Source organism: Vidua chalybeata, chromosome 9, assembly GCF_026979565.1.
Source record: "Vidua chalybeata isolate OUT-0048 chromosome 9, bVidCha1 merged haplotype, whole genome shotgun sequence".
Classification (NCBI taxonomy): Eukaryota; Metazoa; Chordata; class Aves; order Passeriformes; family Viduidae; genus Vidua; species Vidua chalybeata.
Genome location: NC_071538.1, coordinates 6151632 through 6178558, shown reverse-complemented (window position 1 = coordinate 6178558; position 26927 = coordinate 6151632). Strand labels below are relative to the sequence as shown.

The 26927-nt window shown below is 42.1% G+C and overlaps 1 protein-coding gene and 1 long non-coding RNA gene across 8 annotated transcripts in view; one reads left to right on the top strand and one right to left on the bottom strand.

The window, feature by feature from the left end:
* Positions 1-3380: 3380 nt before the first annotated feature.
* Positions 3381-7032, bottom strand: LOC128792523 (uncharacterized). Of its 3 annotated transcripts, none has more exons than XR_008432436.1 (3): positions 5676-7032; positions 4816-5166; positions 3381-3900 (listed from the first exon to the last, which is right to left on the bottom strand). It is a non-coding gene; the product is annotated as an uncharacterized LOC128792523 (long non-coding RNA). The 3 variants fall into 3 exon arrangements; XR_008432435.1 differs by having other exon boundaries at positions 4816-4988; positions 5094-7029; XR_008432434.1 differs by having other exon boundaries at positions 4816-6950.
* Positions 7033-7228: 196 nt separating this feature from the next.
* The window catches only part of LEPR (leptin receptor), a 40469-nt gene continuing 20770 nt past the window's right edge, over positions 7229-26927 (top strand). For 4 of the 5 annotated variants that reach the window (XR_008432433.1, XM_053950997.1, XM_053950995.1 and 1 more), the window contains exons 1-9: positions 7242-7319; positions 10639-10697; positions 12909-13202; positions 14235-14352; positions 18728-18933; positions 21849-21994; positions 22724-22868; positions 24879-25175; positions 26260-26374. Coding sequence is in view for 4 of the 5 variants with exons in the window: in XM_053950997.1 (XP_053806972.1) it covers positions 10658-10697; positions 12909-13202; positions 14235-14352; positions 18728-18933; positions 21849-21994; positions 22724-22868; positions 24879-25175; positions 26260-26374 (1361 nt within the window). In the remaining variant the exon portion in view is untranslated. Of the gene's footprint in view, positions 7320-10638; positions 10698-12908; positions 13203-14234; positions 14353-18727; positions 18934-21848; positions 21995-22723; positions 22869-24878; positions 25176-26259; positions 26375-26927 lie in introns of all 5 variants that reach the window. The other variant, XM_053950996.1, reaches the window with a different exon arrangement.

Sequence of the window (26927 nt, the reverse complement as noted above, 5' to 3'; positions counted from 1 at the left end):
CCTGAGGGAACATTCCCGTGTGGAATTCCTGAGGGAAAGGCACACAGAGCACCCCTTTCCATGGGCCAGCTGCTCCCAGCCTGCTCCAGAGGCACCAAAAACTGGGAATGGCTGTCCTAGGCACTGCTGATCCCATTTTTCTCCCAAATAAAGAGATAACAACTTCAGAATCCAGCGTCCCAGTGTTCCCACCATCCCATAAATCTGAGGGGACAGCCCCCAGTGCCTCTCTCAGAGATTCCACCTCTTTTTGGTGGGACTCTGTGTCCCTGACCCTTTCCCTGCTGTCACAATTCCAGGATCAACCCTTCACTCACACTTTCTCTGTGCCAGCATTCTCTGGACACATCATTCCCACCCAGAAGGATCCATCTGCTTCTCGTTCTTGCCTCTTCCCATATCTTCCCTTTCTAGCCCAGTTTTTCCTGTTCTCCCACCACACACTCAATATCCCTGTATTTTTTTCCCCTCATGCAATTCCTTCTCACCTATTATTATCTAGAAAATAAGCAGAAAATCAACATCTCAGCAGATGGATCCAACCATTCCACACTCCAGCTGAACAGGGATGAAGTGCTGCCAGATTTTGGACACTGAAACCCAAATCTTCCAAGGATTTATCCAAAAATTAGTGCCCAAACCTTTGCTTTGTAGGAGCTGAAAACTGGACAGTATTCCAGCACTTCCCTTGATGTTTAGGTGAAATAATCTGATTTTTGAGAATAATGCAGGAAAAAAGAACCACGAAAGATGTGTGAGGTTGTCTCTTATTTAGGAATTTTTTCTCCCTTTTGGGGTGAAAGATGTGTGAGGTTGTCTTTTATTTAGGAATGTTTTTTTCCCTTTTGGGATGGTGGGACAAGGTGATGGAGGATCCTTGTACCCATTTTCAAACTTCCCTGCTCTAATGAAAATAATGGTGCCATTTTTAAAAAAAACTTTAAGGCCCCTTCCAACCCTTCCATGATTTTCATTTATTGTGGGCATGAGTAGATGGGGTTTCTATGTTGGATGAAACTCATCACTGAGATAAAAACTTTTAAGTAAAATCCTCTCTCCATAGCCAGAACCACAAAAGCGACCTCAATTTGGATTAAGCCACCCATTTGATACTTTTTCTGAGTCTGTGATTATCACAAACTGAATTTTTGACAGATTTAGAAACATTTAAATTGATAAAAAGCCTAGATTTTTTTTTTTTAAATGAAGGCATTTACTCAAAATACCTTCCCCTTTTCTGCGGCATTTCTCTCTCTCTGCCAGCTCCGTGCTGTGAATTCCTGGTCTCTGTGTGAGATCCCACTTGAGAACCCAGATTGGTGCCAGCTTTTCTGAAGTGCTGCTGGAAATAGATCCCCCCACCACCACCTCCTGAGGGAAAAAGTTGTGGTGTTTACTTTCTCCTCCCTGAGCTGGAGCTGAGTGTGTCACCCTGGCAGGGACTGTGGGGATAACAGACCAAACAACGCTTTGGAATCTGAAGTAAATCCTGGTTTTTTCATGGCTGTGGCATCAGCAAAGCTGGCTTTACACGGCCAGCAGTGTTTGGGTTCTTCCACAGTCCCATCCATGCACGTTTTTACTAAAATCTGATTTCAAATGATGCTCATCAGGAAGAAAAATAGAAGGAAAATCAAGTCAAGCTGTTGGAGAGGTGTCTGCTGGCCCTGAGTTTCCTTCACTCTTCCCGTTATCCCCTTTATTTTCCAGCTGCTAATTCCTGTTAAGGACACACATGACTAAAAAGTCTTTTTAGGGGAATTGTGAACCCTGGGTGGTTTCCTTTCCTCATCCAAAGAGGAAAACCCTGGGTGGTTTCATTTCCTCACCCAAAGAGGGTCACATTTTGTTCTGTAAATATTCTGGTGCTGTTGAGTGAAAGCAGAGTTGGACCAGGGAAACTTCATAGAAAAGCAAAATTTGTCCTATTTGATGGAAATTGTAGACTCCTGGAATGGTTTGGCTTGGAAAGGACCTTAAAGCCCATCTCATTCCCATGGCAGGGACACCTCCCATTATCCCAGGCTGCTCCAAGAGTCCAGCCTGGCCTTGGACCCTTCCAGGGATCCAGTGTGGATTTCCCCAGGCTGCAGTTTCCTTTTTATGCAATCCTTGTTCTCCCTGGCACCAGGAGTGCTGTTCCCACACACAGGGCTTAGTCACTGCAAAGCCAACCAGCTCAAATATATCCTCATTTCCAAGTTGAGAAGGAAAATACTCTGAAAAAAGGAAATTATTTATTAGGAAACACGTTTGCCATGTGAAATATCGGTGTGAAGCACAAAGGTGAGCAGAGCAGATTGGTTTTCTGTACCTCAGAGGCAGCATGAGCACAACCTCTGATGTAAATGTTACTATAGTAACAGTGGTTTTATTTAAAAGCCCATTAAATAGACATATCAAACACATCCAGCCTGTCAAAATGGAAGTTAAACTGCACAGTCTGCTGCTTCAAGGACCACTTTTTTTTTGGCCAGACTTGTATATTTTGCTGCAATTTCCCCCTTGAATGCACTCAGGATCCTCTTTTTGCCAAATGACTCCGTGGCTCTTGGGAAATAAGCTGCACTAATGGTGACAGCACTAATTACCTGGGACCTCTTGTGCAGCCGTGTGAAGGCTTAAAAAGGGATGGAAATTTGCTGTAGATCATTCCCTTCTGCCTCCCTCCAAAGCTTATTCCTAACAGAGCTTAACTATTAAAAAATAAAGAATATATTATGAAATATTATCTATTCATCCTTCCTGTTCCACAGGTTCAGCTGAACTTCCCTTGGGAAGCCAAAGGTGTTTGGTACCACTTGGTTTTCCTGCCTTTTTTCCTTCTTCCCTCTCCATGAGCAGCTGCTGTGGCTCTGCCCCTCCTGGCCTGGTGTCAGTTCTGCCTCTCAAACCAAGCTTTGATTATAAAGTAATTACAGATTTGCATAAATGAAGAGAATCTTGTGAATATCAAGGGTTCTATGGTTTTTGTGCTCGTATTTTTTATTTTGGAAACTTCCCTGTGCTTGATGTGGTGCAAACTCCTGGTGTTCTTTGCCTAAAAGATGAATAGTTTGGACAAGGGATGGAGGGACAGGAAAAGAGGGAATGGCTTCACCATGAAAGAAAGTAGGTTTGGGTTGGATATTGCAAAGGAATTCCTGGCTGTGAGGGCGGGGGGACACCCTGGAATAGAATTTCCAGGGAAGCTGTGGCTGCCCCTGGATCCCTGGCAGTGTCCCAGGCCAGGTTTGGAGCAGCCTGGCACAGTGGGAGGTGTCCCTGCCCATGGGATGGGATTTCAGGTCCCACCCAACCCAAAGCCAGCCTGGCATCTCTGCTCCTCCTCGGATAATCTATATAGATGGAAAACCAGGCAGGAGATTTTTGACTCAGGAGAGCTGAGCAGGGGATTAGGAATTTTTATTTGTAAGAGATCAGGGAATTATTATGATCTGCCACACAGGGCTCTGTGACTGTATCCAGCATAATTGGTGGAAGGAATTGCTTTAATGTCACATTTTTTAAATAAATAAACCCTCAAGGCTGAAGTTTTGTTCTGTTGGAGAACAGTTCTGTGTTTCTTGCTCACGCTTAGATTCAAAACATGCACATAGGTCACTGAAATCTTCTCATGTGCTTTGCAAAACCACTCGGGGCTTGGTATTTTATGGTATTTTGTTGTTTTTCAACATGAAACTCGTTGAAAGGCTTCTGGCCCCTTGTTATTTTTATAATGCTTTGAGGGAGAAAATCTGAGGTGAAACGTGGAGGCTGAGGGAAAAAAAAAACCAAACCAACATTTCCTTGTTTGTATTTATAATAAAAGCCTCTCCAAAAGTTGTTTTGGTTCCACAAATGAGGGAGGGGATGCTGTGCTGAGGCTGGAGAAGATCCTGGATTTCCATGCTTTATTTCCTGGTGAATAAAGCACAGAGAAACTGAAAATCCTGGAGTCAAAATGGCACTGGCAAAATAGAAACTCACGGAGGTAATTCAGACATGAAGAGAAGCAAAACAACAGGGATGAAAACATCTGAGCAGCAAGATGTTAAATAATATTATTATTTTTAATTATAATTATTAATAATATTAATAGTATTATTTAATATAATAATTATTTAATCAAATATGAATAATATTAATATTTGAATGTAATTAATAATATTAATATTTTAATTAATAATAATAATAAAGTAATAGAATTCCAGAATCATTTAAGTTGGAAAAGCCCACCAAGGCCAGCAAGAGCTGATCCCCAGCTTGTCCCCAGCCCAGAGCTCTGAATGCCATTTCCAGGAATTCCTGGGACACCCCCAGGGATGGGGACTCCAAACCTCCCTGGGCAGCCCCTGACAAGGCCTGACCTTATCTAAAAATACAATACAAAAACATTCAACAAAAAAAAAATAATGAACTTATACTTCTATATAAGTTATATATATATAAATATATATAAATATATATTTATAATATATAAATATATATAATATAAATATATATAAAAGTTTTAATATATAAATAATAAATATTTTTATTTATTTTTATAAATAAAAATATACCTTAAATAAATAAAAAACTTTATAAATAAAATAATAAAAATTATAACTAAAATTTTTAAAATTATAAAAAATATAAAAATATAAAATAATAAAATACAAATAAACCAAAAACCATTCAATAAAAATATCCACAATACAATAAAAGTAAATTTAAAAAAATTAAAAAACAAAAATAAATACTATAACAAATATCTATTAGTTAAAAAAATTATATATTACCTTATAACAAAAAAAACTTACGACTACTCTTAAACTATAACCAAATACTTACAGCTCTAAAATCTCCTAACCTCTAAAACTAATATTTATCTGAACAAATCTCCTTTCTATGGGGAAAGTCCTGCTGGTCCAGCCTGAGCCTCCTGTCCTGTCCCTGTTCCCTGATCCCACCTGGCTCCCAGATCCCATCAGGGATCAGCCTTCGAGGCCTCCAGGAAAGCTGGTCTGTAAAGAAGGACAGAATAAACTGGAATTGAACTTTACACAAAGGATGATCAGGATGAAGGCACAACGTAACACGTGTCAAAGAACTCTGACAGGAGGAATTACCTGTCTTCTCTCTTCCTCAAGAGGATTAAGCTCAAGGAAGTTTTAGTTTGGGTCTTATGGGAGGGGAAAAAACCTTCAAAAATAAATAAATTTGCACTAGTGGAGGCTTTGTAGGGGATTTTTTTTTCCTGGTTGGCTGAACTGCAGTGGCACATGGGGAAGTGAAAGAAAACTCTGTCAAATGTTTGTCTCAAGATAGTCTAAATAAAAGAATTTTCTGGTGGCAGCTTTTGACAGCTTTTGCTTATGCTGTGAAAGTCTGGGATATGAAAGCTTCAGTGGCTTCCTAACCTCAGACACGGGTTGTATTTAGTCAGATTTCCCAAACTGTCATACTAGAATCAGGAAATATTTTAAAATTAGAATTTATCAATTAAGAGAGGGTTATTTTAATAAGGAGCGAAATTGGCTGATGCTGCTTTGAGGAAATGGGTTGTGAATTACAGAAAGTCAATAAATAAATGAAAGCCAAATCAGTGGGTTTGCTCATGGGAGAAGTGTTTACATCACCCAAAAGACAATTCCAGTCTGGTTACTTGAGAAGAGCTTGCAAAAGGGAAACAAAAATATTTGTCTTCATACCTCATGAAGCGGAGATAGTGGGTTTGCATTTCTTTTAAAATAATATTGCTGAGAAGAAAAACCATTGTATAAAACCCTCAGTTGGGCCTGGCTGGGACTTTCCAGTCTCTAGTTCACCGGTTCTAAATTATTGCTGCCTTTTACAAGAAGATGAGCACAAGCAAAATTAAAGGTCCATCTTTCCTAGTAGGGCTCAGCCCTTGCTTGAAATTCCTTGAAATAATTTGTGCGTGTTGTTTTTAATTGCAAGCTCCTGTTAAATACATGGCATTGGTTTACATCTGTCAACTCCTCAAATGCTGAAGTGCAAAAGGGTCAAAAATGTGATTCAGTCCATTACTTGTGGAGTAAAAGGTAATTGATATAATCTGCTCTTAAATTAGAGCCAGCAGATAATGGATATGTGCATTACAGCACAACCAGGTCTTGAGATATTTGAATTAATTAGCATCATTAAGAGACACCAGGCCAGGTTGGATAAGCCTTGGACAACCTGGTCTAGTGAAAAGTGGCAAGGGTGGAATGAGATGGGCTTTAACTCTGCCAAGGTTCTCTCTCCTGCTGTGTCTGTAGGAATTTTATTTCCTGCTCCCTTGTTATCCTTCCTGCTCCCGGTCAGTATCATTGTTTTTATGCCAAAGAGGAGATTCTGATCCAGCATGGGCAGCACAGCCCGACCCCCCCGGCTGTCCCCTCCTGTCAGGAGCTGTGCAGAGCCACAGGGGCCCCCTGAGCCTCCTTTGCTCCAGGCTGAGCCCCTTCCCAGCTCCCTCAGGGATTCTCCAGCCCCTTCCCAGCTCCCTCAGGGATTCTCCAGCCCCTTCCCAGCTCCCTCAGGGATTCTTCAGCCCCTTCCCAGCTCCCTCAGCCTCTCCTGGGGCTCCAGACCCTGTCCCAGCCTCTTTCCGGCTATCCTGTGTGAGGGTCCCGGTGCTCCAAACCCTTCCCGGCTCTTTCCCCGCTATCCCGTGTGAGGGTCTCGGTGCTCCAAACCCTTCCCCGCTATCCCGTGTGAGGGTCCCGGTGCTCCAAACCCTTCCCGGCTATCTCGTGTGAGGGTCCCGGCGCTCCAAACCCTTCCCCGCTATCCCGTGTGAGGGTCCCGGTGTTTGAAACCCTTCCCGGCTATCTCGTGTGAGGGTCCCGGCGCTCCAAACCCTTCCCGGCTATCTCGTGTGAGGGTCCCGGCGCTCCAAACCCTTCCCCGCTATCCCGTGTGAGGGTCCCGGCGTTCCAAACCCTTCCCCGCTATCCCGTGTGAGGGGCCGCTGCTCCAAACCCTTCCCGGCTCTTTCCCGGCTATCCCGTGTGAGGGGCCGGGGCGGGCGGGGCGCTGGGCCGGGGCGGGGCGGCGGAAGGGTCGGGGCTGAGGGGAACCGAGGGAAGCTGAGGGGGACCGGGGGAAGCTGAGGCGAACCAGGCTGGGGACGGAGGGATCGGGGCTGAGGAGAACCGAGGGAGGCCAAGGGGAGCCGGGCTGAGGGGTCGGGGCTGAGGGGTCGGGGCTGAGGGGAGCCCGGCTGAGGGGTCGGGGCTGAGGGGAGCCCGGCTGAGGGAAGCGCCCGTCCGGGGCTCGCCGTCGGAGCAGCACCGTGACAGCGTCTCTTCAGCCGCCAGTCGGAGCCCCGAGAGCAAGGAGAGCAGGTTGGTGAATTTTCTTTTTATCCGCTTTTTTTATCCGCTTTTTTCCCCCCCTCTAAAATCCTGAACCAGCCCCCTGAACACAGCCCGCAGCCGGTTCCACATCCCGCTCGCAGATCCAGGCGGTTTCAGCCCTTTCCCTCCTTAATTCCCTGAGATTCAGTGTCAGAAGCAAAACAAAAATAAATCTCGGTGAATGTGGGCTGTGATGCTGCGGTAGCTGAGATAGAGGAGAACTTCGGAAAGTTAATGAGTGGTACAGCATTTATAAATGTATTTTATAATGAACACACTGAGAGCCCAAGCGTGCCTATAACGTGGATATAACCTTTAAGTGCCACGGAATCCCAGGAGCTCTGCTCGTAAGGAAGGACAGATCCACAGCATGAATGAGGAGCGGTTTCACTACAAACAAGAGGAATTCCACGGTCTGGAGAAACTCTGAAGAGTTCGGGACGTTTTGCTGTCGACTCTTGGGGGCGAGGCTCCACCAGCAGGCTTAGAGTTGGATTTGTGGCTGTGCTCCTGCTCAACTTGGGTTGCCTTTATTAAAGCTTTAATATTAGCAAAATTATTCTATATGGGTCATACTCATTTCTAATTTGTGTGTACCACTTACTCAGAACTCTTCATTAAGAATGGTTTTTAATATACTCAGTGGCAAATGGAATTCCATGCTCAGACCGACAGGACTGGAAAGCCCTTGGCACCTTAAAGAACAGGTCAGGAGATGCTGTGCATAGGCATTATTACTAAAATATTTTTATGCTTTCTAGAGGTTTTTAATATTTAAAACCAGCTGTAGTGCAGTGCTTGCAAAAATCAGGGATGGTTTATATGGTTTTCCATGCCCAGTGCAGGTGTTTGTGGATCCTGCTCATTTCAGGTTGTACTGAACCTGTTTCCCATGCTGATAAGCCAGGGAATTCTAGGATTTCTCACCTGTCCTGTAAATAAAAATTATCTTATTTCATTGCTCTCCTCCCTGCCTATCATATCTGTTGTGTTTTGGTTTTAATCCTAACTCTTGGTGCTGAGCTATTCTGTGATTCTGTGGTTGATATGGCGAGGAATATAGTATTTACATAAGAAATCAGAAAACTTCTTGTACACAGCAGCAGCAAACTCTGTGGTTCCAGAATAATTTAAGATATATTTGTTCAAAAGGACCCAAATTTCCTTCCTTTTGTACAGACACTCCCCCAGCCTCAAATAAACCAATTTGTCCTGGCTATGTTCATTTATTCTCTCCAGGATAGAGCTTACAAGTTGTAATAATTCTCTTTATTTAACTTCCTGTTCCCTGTCAGTGTTCCTGTAAAACTTGTATTCTTTCTTACAGTGGAGTAAGGAATTCTGGCAAGTTCAGTGTTCTCACTGGAAAAGATTTTGGGGAATCCTGTCTGCTCCAGCAGTGCATTTATCCTGTCCTGGGATTTATCTGTAGATATCTCTTTTTACCCAGTTCTGCAAAGTTTACACAAGGAAGGCTGAACTTTGAACAGAGAAGGGGCTGATTCTGTGGCCGTGCAGCTTTCAGGGCTTTTTGGTCATGTTCAGCACTGGGTTTGGTCAGGAATGTGTTTGGAAAAACACCTCTGTAAATCCAGCCTAGGTCGATGTGACAGGAGATCCCAAGCTGGCCTGAAAAGTGGTTTTGCCTTTTAAATTAGTGCTGACATCAGAATCTCTGACTGCTCTGTCTGGCCATTTTTATGTCAGAATCCCAAAATCACTGAGGTTGGAAAAGCCCTCCAAGACCATCAAGTCCAGCCTTGTCCCCAGCCCTGAGTGCCACTTCCAGGAGTTCCTTGGACACCTCCAGGAATGGGGACTCCGAATCTCCCTGGGCAGCCCCTTCCAATCCTGACCACCTTTTCCAGGGAGAAATTATCCCTTAAGTTTTTTTTCCTTCCATCAGGACATTAAAAAACCTTTATATAAATTATAATTTTCCTTCCGTATGGGGTTCTGGGGCTCTGTGGTTGTTTTCTTCTCAGTGTAAATGGGTATTTCATGGGGGAAACTCTAACACCCAGGGCCTATGGATAACTTTATACATTTTGGAAATGGATGTCCAGTTTTCTTGGAAGTGATCTCTGCCAGTTTCCTGCTGGGAAGTGGTTGAAGGATGGACAGGGATTTTTGTTGCACCTATGAAAGAGGAACATGGGCTGTTTCTCATTAAACCATTTAATAGTGTGCATAATGTACATTTATGTCCAATAAACTCTTTTAAAAGGTACTTATTTCTTCTGAAATTAGGGAAAATCTAACTAATTTCAGTTATTTGGAAATAATCCCTGCCTGTATCTTTGTGAAATGACCTGATAGCTCCATAATTCCTCTGGCCCTCATGGCTCTCTAGCAGAAATAAACTAATGGAAAAGGAACAGGTAAGGTGGGCCACCTACCAGCTGTGCTGAGAGCCAAATTGTCCCCTGAAACCAGGGCTGGGAAAAGCTGAGATTCCCTCTTTAATTGCTGAAAATGGAGCTGAAAAAGCAGAGTGGATGGGGAGAAAAGTGGATGGGATTGGCTGATCCTGCAGAGCACAGTGCTGGAGAAATTCAGCTCCAGCTGGATTGGTGGGAGAGCAGGCAGGAGACAGGGACCTGGGAATTGTGACTTCCCTGGGCAGCTGGCTGCTGCTTCAGGTAGATATGGAATGTAGAAATAAATATATTTTTCCAGGACATGCAGCCCCAAAGTACATTACATAACCTTGGCACTGCCTCTTTTGGCTCCAGGGATGTTCTCAAGGAAACTGTCCTCAGAAATATTTCAGGAATGGAACCCTTTGGAGGGATTCCCTAACTCGAATTTCTCACCATTTGCTGCCTGACTTGAGCTGTGGATTTTACTCAGCACTCAGTTCCTGACTACAACAGCAGCCAAAGTCTCCTCTGTGGAGCTTTAAGTATAAAAATATATTTCCATTTTAGCAGAATTTATGTAAGTGTTACATGAAAATAAAAAAAAAAACAAAGTATCTGAAATGAAGGAGCAATAATGAAATGTTGCTGTAAAGTTTAGTGAAGTCCTCACTGTTGGAATTTGTCACTGTTTCTATGTCTGCTGCACTTGGAAAATTCTGGTTTTTTCTCCCTTTCTGGCTTGTTCTTCCTTTCCTGGTGTAGAGAGCAGTGTCTCTCCTCATTAGATGTGTTGGAATGAGATGATTTTTAAGTTCCTTTCCGAACAATCCTGGTTTTCCATGATTCTGCTTACAAAGGTGTGAGCACCAAATGAACTGAAGTGCAAAATGAAATTATAGACTGATAATTATAAGTCCTTCATTAATTTTCTGTGTGTTTTTCAGGTCAGCTCTACAAAACAAGATGTGTTGGCAAATCATCCCAACCATGGTTGTGCTGATGGGTAAGTCACTAAAAAATACCCAAAACCCAGTTTGGGATAACTTTTCAGATCAGGAAACATCCAAATGAATGCCCTGGACAGATTTGATGAGATAAAAATTGGTGGGGAGTTTGTTTTGTTGCCCAGAAGTGCAAGGAGAACTCCTCTGCTCCTGGGGGATGCTGCCATTCCTGCTCCCAAGGGCACCACAGGGCTGCCAAAGGGTGCTCAGCTCACTCCAGATGCTGCATTAATAAACTGGGAAATGCCTCTGACAATATTGGCATCTGCTCTGCAAGGACAGCTGGTATTTGCCTTTCTTTTTTAATTCTTTTTATTAAAATAAGGACTATTTAAAGGATTTGATGATGGTGCTTAGGGAGAAAGCAGACCCTCTAACCCAGTGGAGTTATTCGGAAAATTTGTGTCATTACAAAATAAAAATCAAAAAGATTTGAATATCTTTTTGAAAATCAAAAAGATAATGAATAAATCATTAGATTTAAGTACCTTTTACATGCATAAACACCTTTCTATCTTGCTCTATATGTACTTTGATCCACTCAGTATAAAATATTGCATTGCTGAAATTCTTTTAAGTACCTTTTGTGATCTGAACATACTGAATAGCTTTAACTGGAAAACCTGGATGCTCTGGGGAGGTTTCCTGGGATTTCAGGGCAGTTTGTCACCATCTGAAATTCTTTTAAATTCATTCAAGTACCTTTTTTGATCTGAACATACTGAGTAGCTTTAACTGGAAAACCTGGATGCTCCAGGGAGGTTTTCTGGGATTTCAGGGCAGTTTGTCACCATCTGATGGCCCTGCTGCTCTGGGGACAGAGCTGCAAGTCAGGCCTTCCTCTGGGTCATTCTAACTTCATTTTTTCTGTTTCTGAAGAAAGGGGCTGAGCACATTTTTGACTTTATAATGTTTAATTAATCCCTTGAGATGATCTGTGATACACAAGGGGGATGTTCCTTTGAAAAAGAGATGAGCTGGGGACAGTGCTGCTTCTCTGTCCTGCTCTATGTCACTTTTTGGTCCCTTTTTTAATCATGGATTATGGCCTGAGAGTTTGTTTGCTCCACTCCTCCTGCTGGAGGCCTAATGAAGCTGGGATTTACAGAGGCACAAACTGTTTAGTGGGAGAGGAGGGAAGAGCAGAGCCCTGCAGGAGTCTGGCAGCACAAAATCTGTGTGGAGGGAAAGCAAAACCCTCTGCAGAATAACACTCTGCATCTTCTGGTTTTAACAGCTTTTTTTAGAACTCTCATTTCATATTTTGGTATTATTTAACTCATGCTCTGTGCTAGAGAATTATGAATTTCTATTAATCAAACAGTGCCAGAGATATTCTGGTATTTCTTATTTTGGCTGTGGCAAGGCATAGAGCATCAATTAATTTCTATTTAATGAACTGCTTAAAATTTTTTCCCTTCCTGAACAGAATGCAAAGTGCACCAATGCCCCTGTGCCTTGCTGCAAGTAGAGCTTTAATCTTTAAATTCAGAGTGTTTTACAGGAAGTTGTTCCCTGCTCATCCTTCTCTAAACCACTGTGAGCACAATTCAAGCTATGACATCAACAAATGTGCTCAGAATGCTTTTATTTTAAGTCTGATGGAATAAAATGATCATTTTCCTGCCTCTCATTTCCCAGATAATACCCTGGGGTTGTGCAGTTGCACCCACAGTCATATTGTCCTTTTTTATTTCAGAGTTACAGTGGGACTATGTTTCATATTTACAACAGGATTAAATTTTTTGTTGAAATGGAGCTGTTTTAAAAGAGCTGGAGGGGATCTGTTCCAGCACTGCATGGGCAGATGAGACTCACACCCAGCTTAGGATTCACTTCAGTTTAGGATTCATTGCAATTTTGATTAATAAAAGCCAATTTATCCCAAAGAGAAGCTTCACCTGCAATCTTGGCCTTGACTTTTTTCAAGAGATTGAGAAAACAAAAGTTTAAGTGCAGTGAGGTCGGGGTAAAATCTGGAATCTGTCACCTGTGACACCATTCAGAGAGGATGTTTTTAGTAATTTTGTCTTTACCTAGAGGGGATGTTTTTATTAATTTTGTCTTTACCTCAGGGAACAGCCCCTGGAAACAACCTGATTTTTACCTAATGAATGCATTTCTATATCACATCAACCACTCCCTTTTACTTGTTCAAAAATACGAATTTCCCCTTTTATTTCCAACACTTTTTCCCTTTATATTTACAGACTTCCTTCAGATGGCAGCTGCCCATTGCATGGTCCATCCAGTTCCTCCCAGGAATTTCACACTGCCCTGTGTGCTGCTGAATGAGACCTTTTTGAGCCCTTTCTCAGCTGGGAGCTGGTCTGGTTTGAGGAGAGAACTTGGAGCACCCAAAATCAAGCCTTTAATGAATGAAGAAAATTTTCTGTGTTGCCTTTGGAGTGCCAGCAGCATTGATTGTTCTTTGTACAGAGCAAGGATGCAGGCAAGGAAGTTTATTCCTTCAGAAATAAATCTCTCTGCTCCTCAGAAAATAGGTGGGTTTAGCACTCAAGGGCATAAGGAGTTAATTATTCCAAAAATATTTTGTTTTTTTGTTGTTTGGGAGGAGAGGAGTGGGTTGGATTGATGGGGATTCACTTTTATCCTAGGCAGGCAACACAGTGGGGTGAAATCCTTCCTCAGCGTGGTAAAATCCTTCCTCAGTTTGGTAAAATCCTTTCTCAGTGTGGTAAAATCTTTTCTCAATTTGGTAAAATCCTTTCTCGGTGTGGTAAAATCCTTCCTCAGTGTAAAATCCTATCTCAGAATGTAAAATAGGTAAAATCCTATCTCAGAATGTAGTGGAAGATGGAGGAATTGTACAGCACAGTTTCAAAAGGGAAAAAAAAAAGTTGGCTGTCTTTCCAGGGGAATTGTAAATAAAATATGGAGCACTGCATGAAAGGACATAAACCCAGATCTTCAAAGGAATTTAGACACTGTGAGGAATATTTTAAATATTTTTGGTGGATGTGGGCTTTAAACTCCATCCGCAGGCAGGGGAGATGGAGAGCAAATGGCATCATTTCTACATGAGTGATGAGGCTTTAAATAATAAATGTGCAGTAAATGTCTGTACATGGATTAGGATTTTTTTCCCAAGGAATTTTTCCTCCTCCTGTCTCTGAGGAACACGGAGCTGGCATCCTGCTGCCAGGAATCTCCTTGACCTCAGCAGGTAGAACTTCATTCCACAAATCCCCAGCTGAGGCTGTGCCACTTCCCAGGACACAGCAACCACCATCAGATTCATTTTTCTTCACCCTGCAGCCTTGTCCCTAAATCCAGGCAAAAAAAATATTCCTTTTTTAATCATGACAGTGCAGAACCACGTGGATTGTGAGCCTTGGAGGTGTTTAAGGTGCCCAACTCAGATTATTCATAGCTGTTTTCCCATTTGTGGTGCAGCCTCACTTTCAGGAATATCTGTTCCTTGTCCTCTCTTTGTGAGTGACTTCCGTCCAGGTATTTTTATTTTATTTTATTTAATGCAGTTCAGAAATGTGTGATCCCTTTCTTTTGTCCAGACTGGAGCTGGAACATGGAGTGTTGGATTAGAGGCAGGCTGGACCTGTTGGTTTGTAACCTGCAGCTTTTGAAGCTGGACCTGAGGGCTGACCTGAAGGTGAATCTTTTATACTCTGGGTAAGTACAGGATTTACTGTTAAATCTGTCTGGAAAATGGAAAGCATTTCCTAAAACATCAACATTGCAGCTTCCAGCCTGGTGGGAGCTTTAGCTCTGCAGATTTTACTTTGCCCTGTGTAAAAGAAATCCTGGATATTATGGAAAGTGTGTGGTTATTTGAATGAAAAATGGTTGGAATGGAGAGTCCCCCTTCTCTGTCCTTCTCATGTTTCTTAAAATACTTTAATGAAATCAGCATTGACTTCTTAAAGTATCTTTGTTGTTAGAACTTCTTAATTTTAATGTCTTGGTTCTGCCTTTTATTTGGTTTTTTTACCATAATATTGTCTCTCTTGAAGTAACTGGGGTACTTTACATGTGATCCAGTGGCAAATGCTGCTCTCATCTCATTGTCACTGTGGTGAATATTCCCTGGAATGCTGGGAGATGGAATCATCCAGCCTGTGGGATGGGCAGGTCTGGTATACATTGGCTACAAAAAGATCAAAAAGATGAAACCACCCTGTTTTTTGGGTTTTTTTTTCTGGGTTATTGATAGGTTTGAAGGATTGGTATAAAACCACCCAGACTTCATTTCCTTATGAAACAGATAAACTGAAATAGTTGAATTAGCTGAATTTATAGAGGAGGACTTCCTGAACAGCCAGATCTCATTTGGCAAAAATCATCCCTGTAGTCAGAGCAGAAACCAGATTTATTATTTAGGAATAAATATGGTTGTTTAGCTGACACAATATTTTAGTCCCATTTTGGTGAGGTGGGCTCCCATTTCCAGGGTTCCTCATGACTCTGACTCCTGAAATACCATTCCATGGGTGTTTGTGGGGGAGGCAGCTCTGCCTGTGCTCTGCTCCATCCAGGCTCAGCTGCACAGGAAAAGCTTTGCCAGTGATCCCAGTGCAGAAACTTCTATATTGAAATTTTTTGGGATGCCACCAGACTGGAGCCCCAGGTGGGCTGAAGAGGTTCCTTGTGTTAGGAAGGGAATTCAGTGAGTTCCATGCAATTTAGGAGAGCAGGCCCTGTGGACTCAGCAGAGTCTCTGTTTGATTCCTCTTTGCTGCAAAGATGAGAAACAAAGCAGAACCTTGGAGAACTCATTTCCCTCCCCACATTCCATATTAAATTTTCCTTTTAGGAAAAATCCCCCTGTGTTCTGGGGGAGCAGCAAGCACAAGCATTCCAGCCTTTGGGAAGGTGACAGCTTTCCCTGTTGGCTCTCTGATACCTTAGCATTTTATTCCTGAGCCAAAATACCTTGAAAACATTCCCAGTTTTAAAAATATGCATTCCTGGCATGTGTTTCTCCCTGGGAGTCTGAAGATCCAGCCAGGATTCTCACATACAGGGCAATGCACAAAAATAATGATACAGGAGAATCTACAACAGAAAAGCTTGGGTCTCTCACAGCATTTATATTTTTTTTTTTTCAGTATTAGAGAAGTCTCCTCTTATTTACCACATCCACAATTTTCCTGCTTGGAAATATCAGGAATGGGAATGTTCTGTTCTGCCCATGGCAGTGCTCTGTGAGAGGCTCAAGTGAGGGAGAGGATGGGGCTTTGAAATGGTTATTCCAAAAGGATAGAAAAGAAGAGAAAAGGTTATTCCAAAGCTTCATTAGACTGATGGGTTAATTGTATACCAAGCATCTTTCCAGCTGTCTGATCCCAGGAATGCTGTAAAGCCCAGGGTTAATTCCATGAGCTGGAGTCTTTAGCCTCAGGGATCCCCTTGGTGAGTGCTCCCAGTTCAATTTTGAGCACTGATTATCATTTGCCCTTTGAGCTCATGAGGCTGCATTCAGATTTTGACTTATTTGAAGTACCTGGGAGGCTCTCCTCCAGTTCTGGGCCTAAATTCCCGTGTTTTTTAAGGATAAATCATGCAATCAGTTGTACATGGAGCCTCTCCAGCCAGAGAAAATCAACCTCTCATTAGAGATTGATGAGCTCTGCAGCCCTCAGATCTGCTGCAGTTTAATGGGGCAGCATCTTCAAATAAGGATTTTTCTAGAGCTACCATTGGTCAAAAACATTGGGAAATATTGATGGGAAAAATCCTGGAAGCCTCAGACAGCTTTGCTCCATCCATTCCCAGTAAAGGCAGTGCTTGGAAAGGATGTGGGAATAATGTGACAGCAGAGTTACAATGGTGACCCTATTTCACAACCACCTGGTTGGGATGGACCTTTCCTGAAAATTCAGGTAATTTGCCCTAAAAGAAGTTTTACTTTTTTCTTTTCAATTGCAAGAACAGGATTGAAATCCAGCCAGGACATTTTGCAGCATCTAGTTGAAAGTCTCCAGGTTCCTCATGGGGCCACAGATGAATTTAGCAGGAGAAGCATCACCTTCTGAAGGGGGTTGAATATAAATATAAAACATTTAGGACTTCCTACATTTTTTTTTCTGAGGTTTTCCAAGGTGTTGGCTAAAAGAACTCTCTGTGACAGGATTTGGGTGGAGGAGCCACTGACCTCTCCTCAGCTTGTGAGGGTTAATAAGTCTTTAGCATTTTTCTCCCTTTACACTGCTTTTTTTTTTTTTTTTTTTTTGGTGGAAATAAGTTCATTTGGATGGTTAAAATACGAAATAATCACTAGGAATGATGAGGAGCCGGTGTGGTGGTAACCACTTTCCAGACAGATCAGATCAAAGACATGGTTTGAAGAAAAAAATATGTTTTCATGGATTGATTGTGGCTTTTGGAGACCAATAAAATCTGTGAGCAATGGGAGAAGGCAGAGAAGCTTCAAAGAAAATTCTGCAAAGTTTTTGAAAGGAAATTCAGGAGAAAACGGCAGAGCCACATCTAGAAAAACCAAATTATTCCAAGTAATTTCAGAGCTCTGTGTCTGCCAGATACCATCAGCATAATCCCTGTGTCCTAAAGTCTGCGAGTCCTGGTGAGAATTATTTTAGGAATGTCAGGATTGACTGTCTGGAGCATTAATAAATGTAAACCATACCTTGACATGGACCTGCTTGGGGTTGTTCCTGCAGAGCACAGGAGCTGGGAGGGCAGTGCTGCCCAAATTCCATGGTTTTCCAGCCTCAGAGTATCCCAAGATGCAGAAGGATCAGTGAGGGATGAGGGGAGTGGGGCTGGGATGATCCAGGAGTGGTTCCCTGCAGTCCCAGCCTGAGCTCTTCCCATCCTCCATAATTCTCCTCAGTTTTTTGACCTTTTCCTCTCTAAGCAGGGCAGGATATGGAAATGGAATTGGTGAATCATGGCCAGTTCTCTGTGCTCTGCTCTCAGATAAATGGAGCAGATAACAAATGGAATAAACCCAAAAAATAAAGCAGCAGATCTCGTCCTTCCCTCTCCTCCAATGCAGAGATCTCTGCCCTCCCTGAATCCAAGCATTCCAGTGACTCATGCCAGCTATAAAACCATTGGAAAAATGTACTGAAAGGCTCTTATTCCATGAATTTCCATTTCTTTCTCTGAATTAGTAAAACAAAACCTTTACTGGACAGAAATAATTCCAAAATCACTTCAGAACAATTCCAAACAGGAGCTTTTCTTTTTTTTTTTTTTGGGTAAGGATGAAACGTGAAAAGTAGGAAAGAATCCGAGGTGATTGAGCTGTCAGGGTTTGTCTTGGCTTTGCTGCCGGGAGAAATTTGGCCACAAATTCTTTGCACTATTAAATTCCCAACCCTGGGGAGGCTTTAGTCACTGGATACCTGCAGAATTCCATAAATGTGGGTTTCTGCAAGAGCCTGAAGAGTAGAGATGGGAATGAAGAATCCTTTGGGAACTGCTGGTTCTGAAGATTCAGATGGGATATTGGGAAGGAGCTGTTCCCTGGGAGAGTGGGGAGGCCCTGGAACGGATTTCCCAGAGAAGCTGTGGCTGCCCCTGGATCCCTGGAAATGTCCAAGGATGGGGCTTGGAGCAGCCTGGGATGGTGGAAAAGGTCCCTGTCCATGGCAGGGGGTGGAATGGGATGGGATTTAAGGTCCCTCCCAACCCAAACCATTCCATTGTTATAATATTCCCTGTAATGCTCAGTTGTAGCAGGAGCTGGGGGGAACATCAAAATTTTTTGGTGTTATTTCAGTGCCTCACGAATGGGAATTAGAAATTCATCTCTTTTGGGATGGCAGGGAGCTGCCATGGGAAGGTAAAACAACACTGTGTGCCCAAAAAACATCTGGGAATTCTCGAATGGAATTGTGTTCATTACTTGGAAACCATTCAAAAAGGGAGAAGCAGCAAAGTTAAAGCGGTTGGTTGCAATTATTATTATTTTTAATGAATTAATCTGGTTTTTTTTGATCAATAAACCATATCCAGATGGCCACACCTATTGAGATACAGAAGATTGTTTTGTTTCCTGGTTTGTTTTTCCGCCCTGCAGGTCAGAGCTGTCCCTGGGGGCTGCATCCACGAGCTCTCTGCAGGGGACAGTGAGGGTGGCTCCGTGTGACTGCGGGGACCAGGCCACCTGCCAGTGCCTGGTGGCCACCCCGAGCCTCAACCACACCTACCTGCTGTGGCTGGAGATGGTGGCAGGTGGCACAGCCCTGGGGTCACCGCCGGTGGCCCTGCAGCCCACGGACATCGGTGAGATGTGTGTCCATGGAAAACCGAGCCGGGGGGGAGCTGGGAGTGCAGCTAAGCTAGTGAAAACGATGCGTTTTAATTAAGGGCTTAAATGAATCAAGGGGTTAAGTTAGAAATGTAGTTAGCAAAGGGCATGCATTGTGATTAGAGCTCAACAGGAGAATTAATTGATACCAGGTGAGGATAACTGAAACAAGCTTAGGAATGACAGGTGTCACCAGATGACACAAGGAAAAACGACACACCACAGCTTTGGTCACGATGAAGAGACTAATTTATTTTCTCTGACTCCAATCTTTTATAGTTCTCCAAAGGTGCCAGTGGATTGGAGGGTGAACGTGCCACCTCTCCAACGACACTGGACAAACTACCTGTACATCAAATTTCTCCGCCTCTATGAAAGAATGCAAAACAATAGGTTGTTTACAGAAAGTTGTGTGGGAAAGTTCTCTACAAGAATGTAAACTCAGAAGGCTTTAGAAAACTCTTGATAATCAGGGTGACAGACAGGTGATACATGAAGTATTGAAAGAGTGCAGGAGCCATAAATACCACTGACTTCTAAGAATGAGAGGGGGTTTGGACTGTGACCAGCAGGCCAAGGAGCTCTGCCAGCTTGACATGGGTGAAGAGTTTACCAGGAAGGAGAGGTCTTACTTCCTCTTCAAGGGAAGCAAGTCAGAACATACTGTTCTGAAATGGGTCAGAACCCAAACATTCCTTGGGTCCTGACCCATTTCAGAGCCCACTGACCACGGTGGACTCTTCTGACCCACCTCAGAGCCCACTGACCCAGTTAAAGAGGACAATTGTGCTAAAGGACATTCAGCTAATTAGCATACAAAATGAGAGGGTTAATGATTATGTAATAGGCATCCTGGAAACCATCCTGGAAACCATCTGAATCTGCAAAACCTTTTTTGGATAAATAGAGAGCAGGAGTTTGGGACTCCTTGCACATGTCTTTGGGAGGTTACTCCCCATGTGCCCAGCTCTGTAATAAATGTATCCTCTTTTCAGCACTGTAATAAATGTACCCTCTTTTCAACTTAATAAGCTGAAGAGTCGTCTGTCCGTGCTTCAAAACAGCAGCAGGATGGCTCTGCTGGGAAAGGGGGCACAGACAGGGCAGGAAAAGCTCCCTAATCCCTGTCTGGGCTCCAGTGCAAACCACACTGAGCACAGCCCAAGCGCTCAAAAATGTGGTTATTTCTCAGTTTTTCCTTTCTAATCAGGACCTCTCTATGCACAAGACCGGCCCAGTGGTGGAGCTTGTTGCTGAGGACTTCAGTTAAATCCAAAAAGCTGTTCCCAAAGTTGCTTAGCAAGAAATCCCACCCATTTTCCCAAGCAGCCCTCTGATCCTGATGTTTTCTTCCTCACCCATGCAACCCCAAGCTGGAAAACGTTCCTGTGTGTTTGATCAAGCTCAAACTCTCCTGACATGATGAATTTGATATGTGTTGCTATCCAACGTGCCCAGTTATTGCAGATTTGGGCAGATTTCATAAAGGCAGGAGCTGTCAGCTGCAGGGAAAAAAATTAAAGTTTTATGAACATCTTATTAACTTAAAAACTTAGGAATTTTATGAACTTCCTCATAACTGATGTGCTCTGCAGACAGAACCAGTTAAAATCTCTGGGTGGGATTGTTTGGAAGATGAGAGGTGACATTTTTCATCCTGCTGGTTTGAAATGATGCTGCAGGAAGAAATTAAAAATTCAGGCTGGAGTCTGCCAGTATTCAAAAATGACACAATGACTTAGCTCTGCTTAGTGAAGCATGTTTTAAAAATGCACAATATTAATATATGTTCTGCCAAGATTTAGCTCAATTAAAACTAGTTTGAATGTAAAACTCTCGAGTGCTTGTGCCACGTGGATTTTATTTGCTGATAGTGGAGCAGGTGGCATCACAACCATCATTATCTGTGGGATCTGATTCAGGGAAATGTGATGGCAAAGCCACTGACTTTTATTTGCCTCCTCCCCAATCACTCCCTGCTGGCCTTCCTGAAGTTAATTGCTTTGAGATGGTCTGGAAGTAGAAATTAAATAAAATCTGGCTTGGTGTGATAGATCTATACTGAAAATAATAAGAGATTATTGATATAAATAGCTTAATAGAATCTGACTTGGTATGGTGGATTTATGCTGAAAATAATAAGAGATGTTTGATATAACTGAGTGAAATTCCAGTAATGCACTTAAATGGGACCCTTGGAGAGCTGGACCCCAGAGCAGATGGAATTTGAAGGGAACATTTGCCCCGTGCCCAGGATTTTTGGGAATGTTTTCCCTTCTGCACGTAGTGCTCACCCTGCAGTGGTTTGGAGCAGGGTTTTACTCTTCCATGGGCAAAACTTGGCTGTGAATGAGGACAGGGCCAGCCAAGGTCTCAGCAGGGCCTTGGTTCCTTGGCATTGTCCAAGGAATGGAATCCTGAGGATTTCCCATCCAGAGCTCCCATGGGAATATCCAAACTCTCCATTTTCACTCTCCTGGAGACCTCCTTTCACAGCCATAATCCCCATGGAAGGATGGGAATGTTTAGGAAATCCTTGTGTACACTCTAAGGAGCAAATTGATTTTCTCAGCATTCCCATCCCTCTCCTGCTCATTCCCTCTTTCCTGCAAGGCAGGTAAGCCAGGCCTTGGCTACTGGGAAAAGCTGTGGCCTGAGAGAAGAAATTCCTGCAGGTTTAAGGGAAATGGGAGGTCAAACAGCGTTTCTTGATGACTGCAACAGCACCAGGGTGACTTTTCCAGGGATATTACACAACACTGCCATGCAGTAGCGCAGCTCTTGAAAGCTGAGTTTAAGAGAGCTGAGTTTAAGGCCTGACTTGTGATTCAGTAAAACCCAGCAGCCCTGGGTGAAGCTGGGGCTAACTGGTGGATGACTTTGTGTGCAGTGAAGCCTGAGGCCCCCGTGAAGCTGCGCCTGGAGCTGGCTGAGAGGGGCCAGGTGAAGCTCTGCTGGTCCAGCCCTGCCCCGCTGCCCTTCCCTCTGCAGCACCAAGTGAGGATCTCTGCTCCTCCGGGACACGGGGACAGCCAGGTGAGGCAGCTCTGTGCCTTCCCGGGCTGGGGCATTCCCAAATCCCAGCATTCCCACCACTCTCCTTGCCATTGGATTGGGAGTGTGGCTCTTCTGGTGGAGCTGGGCTTAGCAGGCTGCTTTTTCCTGGAAAAGCTGGGCTTAGCTCGTTGATTTTTCTTGAAAAGCTGGATTTTACATCTGTCCCCACTGAGAGAAGCCCCATCTCCTGCTGGCTCTCACAAACAAACTCCCATTTTTCTCCTTGGGTGAAATCCTGGATTCTGTGAAGTCTAAGCCCATTTTCTTTCAGCATTCTATATGTTCCATAACTCATCTGTGTTTAATATTTATAAGTTTTAGTATAAATAGGGTTTTTTTTTCTGTTCCTACCACGCAAGTGGCTCTGGAATAACAAGCAGCTGTTAATTAGCAACCCATAATGAAACAACTCATTTTCCACAGAGTTATACAACTTCCAGCAGTCTCAAATTGACAGTAAATCTAAAGAAGAAAGATTTTTAACCCAGCTTGCTACCTAAGACCAGAAAATCCTTGTGTAGAATATGAGGACGTTATGTCCTGTCTCTTTAGGAACAAATTTATTTACTCAGCACTCCCATCCTTCTAAAAAACTGAGTTGAAAGAGAAAGCATGAAAGGGAATTCTGACTCCATACAATTTATTTATGTTCCTTCTGTGTTTTTCTGTTTCATTTTACAACAATAATGGATTTGGACAATCCAACAGATGCTTCAGGTTGCCCTGGAAAGCTCCGTGGCCATGGACAATTCCCTGCTGGATTCTCCATCCTCAGTGCAAGTGAGGAGCAGGAATCTCCATGGTCCAGGCTTCTGGAGTGACTGGAGCACACCCTACAACCTCACTTTGGGAGGTAGGACACCTGCAGGGTTTTGGGATAAAGCTGATTTTCCCGCTGGTTTTGTGGAGTTTGTGTTGGAAGTGGAGTTGGGGTGAAAAATCCTGTGGAAGCTTTTCCTGTCTGAGGCTCAGCCCTCTCCCTGTGCCAGGCTGGCACTGGGAATTCTGCAGAGCACAGCTCTGGGGCTGGCACTCCCTCAGCAGCACCTGCCCAGACCCACAGAAAGCTCTTTTCCTCAGAGCTTTTCCATTTCCAACTCCAGCTGGCAGCCCTGAACCTCCCCTCAGTTCAGGATTATTCTCCTGATGCTTTCTCTAACTTCTGGTTTTGGTTCTGTAGCTGGACCAAAGGCCCAGAGCAGAATCAAATGTTTAAATCAAATTTATAAATAAATCAAATTTATTCCAGCCTGGTTTGTAATGCTGAGCCCTGTGCAAAAACTGACTTTCTGATTCTTTTGTTGTATTTTTCCATGCTCTGCTCAGAATTCCCTGGGAATATTTTGGTCTGTGCTGCCACAGGAATTCTCTGAACTCTTTATATAGGTACCTGCACCAAAGAAAGATCTAAACCTAGGAAAAAGCTTTTTTTCCTAATAAAACCTGAAACAACAGATTCTAAATGTGCTTTACTGCCTGCGAAAGGGAAATCTGGGGGAAATCCTAAAATCCTTTGCCTGGTTCCTCAGCAGGGGAAGCAAACCTGACCTTTAAAGGATTTAATGCTGGTTTTGGGGTGTTCTTTGCAAACAGCTCCATTCCAGCTCCTCCTGTATCTTCCCTGAATTCCTCAGTGATGGGGGCTGAGTTAAAACTTCTTTAAATCCTTAGGAAATTCAGTGTATTTGAGCCTGCAATTTGCTGTTAATTGCAGTGTAAAACCAGTTTTTGGGACTTTAATCTCTTGCTGACTTCAGGAGAGGGAACAGCAACTCCTGGAAAGATGGGTTCATTTTATTTTGTTGCCCTTGTGTTGCTTGCACTGCACCCTCCAGGGGTTTTCTGCTCTTTTCATTCAGATTTGTCTCGGGATATTAAAGATTATTTAAATCAGAGTTTAGAAGCTTCAGATATGGAGGGAGACAGTCCAAGGCTCATGTCTGCTCCTGTTCATAGGGATTAAATAGGAAAGTTAGAAATACAACTGGTTAATAATAATAATAATAATAATAATAATAATAATAATAATAATAGTAGTAGTAGTAGTAGTAGTAGTAGTAGTAGTAATAACCTTTCTAATATTCTTTTGACAAGTGCTTTTCCTTTTTTTTGCTTCAATTTCTGGTCTCAATGGATGTTTTTCCCCATTTTTTCCTTTTGTGTAGCCTGGGGAATATTAAAGATTATTTTAATCAGAGCTTAGGAACTTGAGGTGTGGAGGAAGACAGTCCAAGGCTCATTTCTGCATCTGTAGTAGTAGTAGTAGTAATAAAAATAATAATAATAAAAATAATAACATCAATAATAATAATAATAATAATAGTAATAATAATAATAAGTTTATTATTGTTTTAATTATTATATACTTATTATATAATGATTATTGTCACAATATTATATATTATAATATATAATATTATAATAACAGTAGCATAATATATAATATAATATAATATAATATAATATAATATAATATAATATAATAGTAATATAACTATAATATAATATAATATAATATAATATAATATTATATTATATTATATTATATTATATTATATTATATTATATATCATGCAATAATATATACTATTATGATACTGTGTATTATATAATATTATATATTATATATTATATATTATATATTATATATTATATATTATATATTATATATTATATATTATATATTATATATTATATAATATTGCTGGTTTATTATGGTTGTGGTGATGATTATATCATTCTATCATTATTATAATTAAATTATTATTGTCAGTTCCTATTTTACTGACAAATGCTCTGACATTTTCTGGTTCAGTTCCAAGCCTGAATGGATTTTTCAGCCTTTCCCCCCCTTCCCCTGCAGCTCAGGTGCTGTACTTCCCTCCCCGGAGCCTGACCAGCGCTGGCTCCAACCTCTCATTCCTGTGCCTGTACACGAGCAGCACGCAGCCCGCGGAGGCCCAGGAGCTGGTCTGGTGGCTGAACCTAGCGGAGCAAATCCCAGCCAGGCAATATTCCCTTGTCAGCAGCCGTGTGAGCAAAGTCACTCTCTTCAACCTGAAAGCCACCCAGCCCAGAGGAGGCTTCCTCTATAACGCCCTGTACTGCTGTCACCAAAGCAGGGAGTGCCACCACAGATACGCTGAGTTCTACGTAGTAGGTGAGGCTCCAGGGGATTTTCCATTCTCCTCATCCTCCTTCTGGGGCATTTCCATAGCAAGGATGGAATATTTCCATTAAAATCCATTTATTGCCCTTTTTTTTGTTGTTTTGGGCTTTTTTTGGGGTTTTTTTGGGGGGTTTTGTTTGTTTGATTTTTTTTTTTTTTTTTTTTTTCTTTTGGTGCTTTTTTTTTTGTGTGGTTTTTTTTTGGATTTTTGGTTTTTTTTTTTTGTGGATTCTTTGTTGGTTTTTTTGGGTTTTTTGTTTGTTTGTTGTTTCGTTTCGTGTTGGAATTTGAAACGTAGGGAATTCTCAGAACTTCGGGTTTGTAAGTGAAAGCTCAGAATGAAACACAAGATTCGATTTGAGGCTTTGGGAAAAGCTTCTAAACTGAAGTGTTGGAAGCAAGATTGTGGATTTATAGTTTGAAGTAAAGACACGATAAGTAAAGGAAAGTTTAGAGTTTTAGAGTTCAAGGTATAAAAAAAATTAAAAGTTAAAAAGGTTAAAGCTTAGAATTAAACACAAAATCTGATTTAAGGCTTTGGAAAAAGCTTCTAAACATAAGTGTTGGAAGCAAGGATGTGGATTTATAGTTTGAAGTAAAGACATATTAAGTAAAGGAAAGCTTAGAGTTTTAGTGTTTAAGATACAGAAAAAATAAAAGTAGTTATAAAAGCAAACAAGAAATTTGGAGTGCAGTACTGTACTCTATATTGTGTGTTATAACATGATTGGTTATGAAAGCTTACACTGTAGCATGTCTATAAGACAAAATATTTAATGACTGAGTCATAAACATAAATATTTTTGTTAGTAGTGTTTTATTAGTCAATAACTCCTTAAAAAGTCTTGTAACTAAGAGACCTTTTTTGTGACTTTTTTGTGACTTTTTAAACTGTGCTGTAAAGATGTGAGCTGAACTCACTTTCCTTACTTACGTAGAACATAAAAAAACAAACCACATCAAAACCAATTCAAAAGTCCCATCTCAAATTACTTCCAAAATTCCTTACAGCTTTGTTTTGTTTTGTAGCAACCATTGCGTCTTATTAATTAAGCTTTTAATGTCTTTTAATTAGACATGGATTTTAATATCTCCTGTGAGACTGATGGCTACCTGACTAAAATGACTTGCAGGTGGTCTGCAAACCCAACCACCTTGCTCCTGGGGAGTCTGCAGTTAAGATATCACAGGTATGGATGGATTCTAATTCTCTTTTTACGTTTGGAAAGCATTGCTGAAAATATTTTTGTGCCAAAGAATTCTGGAGAAGTGTAGTTATAGAATTAACAGATTCTTTATTCTGTGTGCAGGAAGGGAACCAGAGATACCTGAGTATGTAACAGATCTTATTTGCAGGGTTTTCCAGCATTTTTCAACCTGTTTGGGAGCCAGTTCTCTTCAAGAAGATTCCTTGGATCAGTTAAAAAAAATAATCCAGTTGCTCCTTCCTACAAGTTGCAAGGAAATAAGGGAGAAGCCCATTCCAGGTGGGAATGTGTGGCCTGGGGGAGCTGTAGAATCCCTGTTCTTGGAGCCTCTGAGATCCTGACAGCTCCATCTGATCTGAATTTAACTCTGCTCTGAGTCTGAGGTGGGACTTGAGACCTCCTGAGGTCTCCACTCAGTCTTTGATTTTTCTATAATTCTGTATCTTTTTTTTTTTTTTTCTGTGTACACACAGGTAAAAATAGAGGATGAAACAAATTCATTCCAAGGTGGGAAAAAAGCCTTGCTTGGAGGGAA